Source organism: Eumetopias jubatus, unplaced genomic scaffold (genome assembly GCF_037043125.1).
Source record: "Eumetopias jubatus isolate StellerSeaLion01/CBP00866 unplaced genomic scaffold, mEumJub1_p1.0 scaffold_11, whole genome shotgun sequence".
In the NCBI taxonomy this organism is placed as follows: domain Eukaryota; kingdom Metazoa; phylum Chordata; class Mammalia; order Carnivora; family Otariidae; genus Eumetopias; species Eumetopias jubatus.
This window is the reverse complement of record NW_028274817.1, coordinates 595,042-602,202: the sequence shown is the minus strand read 5'-3', so window position 1 is coordinate 602,202 and position 7,161 is coordinate 595,042. Positions and strand designations below refer to the sequence as shown.

The window sequence follows — 7,161 nt, the reverse complement described above, 5'->3', positions numbered from 1 at the left end:
AAATGCTGGAGTCTATGGACCCATATATTTGCAGTCAACGTTCCTCCTAGGTGGTCAGGTTACTGATGCGTCACATTTTTCCTACTTTATAATTTCAAACAGCATTTTAGATTTTCCATGTGTATTTTCAAAATAAGGAACCGAAAGGAGCCGCAAATAACATTCTGCCCTGCAAGCAGAAACATTTGCATGCGTGTGTAGAGCAGAAAGCATGGATTATATGCACCAATATCAGGCATCTTGGGTCGCTGACGTCATCACCCTGGGTGTGTGTATATTCCTGTGAGTGTGTGTGTTTGTGTGTCTTGGGGAGGGGTAGCTATCTGGTTGGAGTTGAGGTGACTCAGGCACTCCCTGTTCTGTATGAGGGGCTGGCAGGTCCTGCTGCAGGGAGACTGCGGTTGGCTGAATCACCTGTTTTTCCTTCTCCCTTTTGTTCTGTGTCCTCACATCACACCTGTGTTCTGAGAGCCAGCACACTGAGTTCTCTAAAGCGGAGGACACAATACCTGCATGATCATACACTCTGGCAAGGAAAAGTTTGCGCAGGCTATGCCCAAAGTAGGTAGAGTTAGTCATCATACAGTTCATATTATACCTATGAGTATGTGTGAACAAAGTTGTGCATACATGCATTTGTTAGGGAAATAACAGTTTGTATTATGAAACATATCATTTGAAACTGATAATGGATGAGCTAAAATCTGTAAGTGAATTATATTATACATATTTGAACAGTGTATGTAGAAAAGTAGAACCCATTAACAGGGTATTTCTTGGGGGGTGGGGAGAGGGATTGAGAGAACAATTGCATTTTCTGCGTCACACACATCTAAATGTTTGAAATGTATTTAAGTAAAGTTTTTAAATGTCAGAGAAACCACATAGTAAAGAGATTCACAAAAACGATGTGAAAAATCAGCATTCACATGAAACAGTGATCAAATATGCTCTTGAGTGAAGAAATGTAGTCCTAGGTAATATGTGCAGGCATGTGTATATGGATGCATAGGAAATGTGTGACGAGCCCATATACCATCACATTGACAGTAAGCATCTATAATGTATTGCCTCCTACCTCTCTCTCTCTCCATATATATATATATATATATATACGTATGTATGTATTCTACCTATACGTTCTATAATGTATAACGTACATTCTATAATGTATTGCCTCCTATATATATATATATATTCCACCCGTTTTATGTTCTCCACAAACCCATTTAATGTTACTTGAGAAACACCAAAACACACTTATATTATAGACCCCATTTTTGTTACACACACACACAAGCTGCTACTATGAAATCTCTGCATCCAAGACAGACAAAAAAGACTATTATGAAAGCAGTAGTTCCCACGGTTCTGAAATAGGAGGACTAGCCTTAACTAAGTAGCTTAACGTGGAAATAACTTTGAAAAGCAAAAGAAGGAAGCAAATAGACATGTCTACATTATAAACGAGATTTAACGAACATTTCTGTTCCAGAATGGGCTACATTCCAGAGTTGGGGAAGGGCAAATGATGAATCCATCCCCATTTCTTTGGCTTAATTTCCCATCTGCTTTTCTGATTTTCTAGATTAACATTAGGGGTACGTAGTAGGTCCTGAGTATCTACATTTGCTGTCATTTGATCCCTGGAAGGAGCGTGCACTTCAGAAGCACAGAGCAGAGTAAAGGGCCTGCCGGACAAGCAGTTGGAGTGTGTGAATCAACAGATGCAGCTCACAGAACCTCGCCTCCCCTGACCTCCGTGGTGTTCTGTAAGACGTTCCCATTTTACTAACCATTTCATTTGCAATCGTTTCATGTTGACATTTGGGGTGTGGTTTATTCCGCTCCTCACTCTACAGCCACTTCTTTCCACAAATATGTGCTGGGGGCAGGGGAAACAGCCTTTTAAGCCACCATAGAGAAATGAAAAAGGGCAGGTCACAGCCAATGGCCCATGCCTGCGGCAATCCTTATGAAGGATGGTTCCAGTAACCACCATGATGACCTTCGTGAGCCTCTGGATTCTAAGCTCATGCCCTTGGAACACAACACTGTGCTGACGTTCAGTGTCTGTAGGCTGGAGATCACCTCTGGCTTCCTGGGGTGCACAGGGTGGCACTGGCACCCCCAGAAAATGAAAGCTGAAGCATTCCCCCAGGATGAGCCCCAGAGAGCCCAAAAGGCACAGGATGTCCAATAACACAAATGAGATCTGGAAAATGACACCCGCCTCCCCACACAGGTGCTCTTTAGTACTGCAGTAGTAACAAGCAGGGCAAGAAGTTGGGTTTGGAGAGTAATAAAATTCCTCTGGTATCTTCTGCCTTCCCCCCTCCCCGCCCCCCCACCCCCGCCCCCGGATACTTCCCATGTATTTACCCCCTGTCTGATACACACTCTTTATAGTTCTTTGTTTTATCTCTTATCAATTCTCATTGACCAATGTTCTTCTACCTTCACAAAAGGAATTTTTTTCTAATACTTTTCCTCTTTTCCTTTCCCACATTCCAGTATGCTCCAGTATAGTCCATTCAAAACACAAGTTCCAGCGACCCTGGGAGATTGGGGTGAAGAAGGACTGGCCACGCAAGCTGTAAGCCCTTTGCGGTCCTAGGCCAAAAAGGTGTGGTGCACAACATTGTTTTAGGGAAGACCCGCCATGCCTGCCGGCATGATGGCCAGACCTCTCGACCTCCGTTAATTACCTCTTGAGAGGAAACTCAAATCATAATGGATGCTGAGTATGTCCTATGCAATTGGAAAGGCCATTTTTGGCCAGCAAAGGTTTTGTCCAGATCTAGGATCTCACCGAAAAATAAGAGGAAAGGGGCACTTTCTCTGAAAGTTGAAATACTCTCCGTAGATGAAAAAATTAAAGTGAAAAGCACAGACATAAAGATCCTAAATGAGTCTCAAATTGAATACATTACCTCCTTGCTAATAGCCGAGTCGAAGGCCAGTGTCCCGCCAGGACAGGAAGTGCCCTACAGAAACGCTCTTACCGTGGCACTGGAGATTCTGAATGAGAGAGCAAATCTGGGTCCAGCAAGAGCATCAGATGATCCAGAGACCGTTAAGCCGTCCCCAAGGGGACCACAAAAGCGATCTCGTAGAAAGTACCGGAAGCCCAAAGGGAGCTTACTGAGGAGTCTTAGGAAAAGCAAAAAACTCAAATCGCTGCTGGTATGTTCACAGAGTGAGGACGCCCCAGACGGTGGCCGACCACAGGCACACAGAACCGTCACTCCCATTCCAAGGAAAATGCAAGTGGAGTCCTCACAAAGCTCCAGCATGTACCCAAACTTCCCGTCACTTTCAGAAGGCGCTTACGAGAAAGAGGGCAAGGGAAAGAGGGACACCTCAAGAGTTAGGTCCTTGCGTTGCCCAGTCAAGGAGGAGGGCACAGGTGCTAAAGATGGAGGCGCCCTTCCATCTCTGCCACCGGGGTTCAACCGCACGGTACCCAAGGCGCTGAAAGAAGAGGCACAGGACACCTACCCAAAGACCCTGGCCGTCTCCTCCGAATGCTCTGCCTTCTCCGGGAATGTCGAGGACCACGGAGAGGGTCCCCGGAAGCCAGGCTTGGAAGGTGTGGCAGCATCCTCCAGTGCCCCTAACCTGAAGCTGCGTTATTCACTCCGTCTGGCAAACAGAAAAAGGAAGCTGCAGGTACCAGAGTCTGAGAAAGGGCTGCGAGAACTTCAGCCTTCCGTCAACTCAAAGGCTATTAACCCCACCACTGCTATTAGAAAGGACGTCAGCAAGGAAATGGGACAACCGACAAGCATGGCTTTTCCACAGGAGCCTTGTCCCATTGAAGGAGGAATGATGGTCTGGTTCAAATTTCAGAATCACCCATTTTGGCCAGCGGTGGTAAAGAGTGTCAGCCAAACAGAGCAGACTGCAAGGGTGCTTTTGATTGAGGCAAACATGGACGGTGAAATGAGTGGCATTCGAGTTCCTCTTCGAAGATTAAAGCATCTGGACTGTAAAGAGAAAGAAAAACTGATGAAGAGAGCCGGGAAAGTGTACGAGCAAAGTGTGAACTGGTGTTTCTCCCTGATTTCCCACTACAGAGAAGGGCTGAGTCACGGGTCTTTTGGAGGCTCTTTCCTGGACTATTACGCTGCCGACATCAGTTACCCAATCAGGAAAGCCATCCAAGACGCGGATGTGGAGATTGATTTCCCAAAGGTGAATTATGCCGACCTGGAAGATTCTGAAGAGGAGGCCTCCCTGGGCGGGAAGAGGCCCTGCAAGAAAATTCTCCCTGACCGGATGAGGGCTGCTCGGGACCGAGCCAACCAGAAGCTCGTGGACTTCATCGTGAAAAGAAAGGGAGCTGATCACCATCTTCTGGACATTGTCAAAGGCAGGAAAGAGTCCAGGTGGCTGGCATCATTTCTGAATTCAAGCAGGTACGTGATCTGCATTGAAACGTACCTGGAGGAGGAAGACCAGTTGGATGTCGTGGTAAGACATTTGCAAGAAATCTACAAACAGATAGACAAGAACACGCTGACTCTGACAAGGGACGACAAAGTGAGTTTTGTTCTGGAAGTTCTTCTGCCAGAAGCAATCATTTGTTCAATTGCTGCACTCGATGGATTAGGTTACAAGGAGGCAGAACAAAAGTACCTACAGGGGCCACCCGTGCGTTACCGGGAAAAAGAGCTATTTGATAAAAATATCCTAAAGGAAATGAGGAAGAGATCAGCAACAAGGGCCAAAGCCAAATAACTCCTCCTGTGCCCGCACTTTAGCAGGGAGACCCCTCACCGCCCTGTCTGTATGAAATGTGTGATCCTTCCCTTCTCTATGGCACGTAAATATGTTCTGTAAATTTGAGACCCCGGGAACACGCTGGATTCATTTTGGAGCGATCTCTAGCACTTAAGGGTAGCACGGCCATCATCGCTGCTGGTTCCCAAATGCTTCACAAACTAATTTTGTTAAAATACTGCAAACAGTGGTACTTCCCTCTACTTGCTTGGATGCGTAGCTGTCCAGGTGTTTTCATAATGTTGCTTTTGACAGTACTTCATATTTTAATATAGGATGCGCGTTCTTTTCTTACATGAAAGACCCCTGGTGTCAGACCTTAAGCCACAATCGTTTCTTGAAATCTAAGATAGATGTTTACACAGAAACTTCACACGGATTTCTCATTCTTTTTGCGACCCGTCAGTATAAATGATTGGATTCCTTCTTGAGATAATTCCTGAATTCGATCTGCCATGCTTATTTGTTTGGAAAAATAGCCCTGAGGGGTGAAGCCAACAGCAGAGATGTTTTCTATACACTGTCACTACCTTCAAATGGCTCTTGGAAAAGCAGTCTGGAATCCAAAGTTAATGGGTCGTCTGCATGCAGCCCACAAGTGGATGAGCGAAATCTCAACGTGCAGTAAACATTTTGTCAGCCTGTGCAAGACTGTTAACTCTTCGCTTCCCTAAGATTCCACTTAGGGAAGTAGCTCTTGTTCGGTGGCTAAGTGGTTTCCTAAAACAGACAGGCTCCCGGCTGTCTTCCTAACTGACTGGATGCTTTACACATGGTGGTTTATCCCCATGTGGAAGACAACGAGAGTAATCATACACACAGTTTAGCTCTTTTACACCTACGAATTCAAGCTCACTGCTAGGAGCCCATCTAAGGGACACAAATCGTAGGGAAGCCTGTGCTGTGTTCCGGACCTGTGTCCCCTAAAACACAGTCATTTGTCCCCTACCAAGCAAGCTTTCTCTTTTGACTTATTCATTGACTAGCCCTGACAGGTTCCAACAGTTATAATTGCAGGCTAGTGGGTCATTCCAGGCTGCTTGAGCAATAGATGGACGAGGACCTGGGAACTCAGAAATGGGCAACAGAAAATCCTCCATCTGGCTAAATATGGCTGTTGTCAGAATACAGTGAAACGTATCTAACTAAAAGTAATAAATTCTGAAGCCCATGAATCGTTCTCCTAACTTGAAACAACATTTTTTTGAGGGGGAAAAAAAAAATGTCAGGAAAGCTAGTTTACTTTTAAAACTTGTTGTGAAAATAAACACTAAAGGTGTAACATGAACCCAAGTGCATTTTTATTCTTAGAGGGAGTCAACTGTCACTCACAGGCCCATGTTCTGTGTTCATGTGGCCATGAGATGTGTGTGTGTAAAATCTGTAAGAGTTAGCTGTTTTGATTCACAATAAAACCACTGCATCTTTCACCTTGAATTTCTGTTTCATCGTACTTTAGATTGTACAACCACAGAGTTGGTGCCTCTAAATATGTATATGTATGTACATACACATACATACGTGCGTGCGTGTGTGTGTGTGTGTGTGCGCGCATACTATTTTGGGATTTCGGTGATTTAGTCATCATCTTTTAAAGTTTATTATGAATTTCCTTCTCATCCTAAACAAATACTCACTTCCATGCTTGTTTTCATCATTTTAGAAGAGGGCCTTCCAAACTGTGTAAGCTTCAGACCCATCAGAACCTTCTTTGGGCTCTGCCTGAGAGACACCAATGACTCCTGAGGCATTCTGCCTGGGCTAATCCACATGACCTCTTCATGGTCCTGAAAAGTACTTGGAAACACCCCGTCTCCATGCTCTATGTGGACCTTGTACACTGGAACAACACGCTTTAGGTCTTCCATAAACATCGTGTCTCTCCGAATCAAATACATCACTCAACGTCAGCCTTCTCATATAGCCATATCTGGCTCTACATTCTACTATTTTCTTCACTATCTCATCCATCCATCCATCCATCCACCCTTCCCTCCATCCCTCCATCCCTCCATAGCATTGTGAGTCAGTAGAGCAAGTAAGATGTGGTTTAAGACCCTGATCTGAGGATAAATTTCAGGTGCCATAGAAAGAAGATGACAATCTTGGGACCCAGGTGACAATCTAATTTCTAAGATGACTGTGATGCTCTACCTCACATTCTTAGTGAGAAATATTTATCGGCATCATGGATTGATTGCCTATATGTGAAACCAGAACCCTGGATTTTCCCATACTTGTGAGTTTGTGAGTATCTCTTGGTTTCGGGTGAAGGGAGAGGACCTGGCCCCTCCTGGGTTGTCATTTCTGCCCGAGGCATTCACTGAAGAGGACAACATGCCTAGAACATGCATCTCTTCTCCACTTGAACCAGGA

General features: G+C 45.0%; 1 protein-coding gene across 1 annotated transcript; it reads left to right on the top strand.

Moving 5' to 3' along the window:
• The first annotated feature begins 2,733 nt into the window (after window positions 1-2,733).
• LOC114203257 (PWWP domain-containing DNA repair factor 3B-like) lies at window positions 2,734-4,743 on the top strand. Its single transcript, XM_028096632.2, has one exon. It carries the CDS (start codon window positions 2,734-2,736, stop codon window positions 4,741-4,743), a length of 2,010 nt encoding a protein of 669 aa, XP_027952433.1.
• The last annotated feature ends 2,418 nt before the right edge of the window (window positions 4,744-7,161 follow it).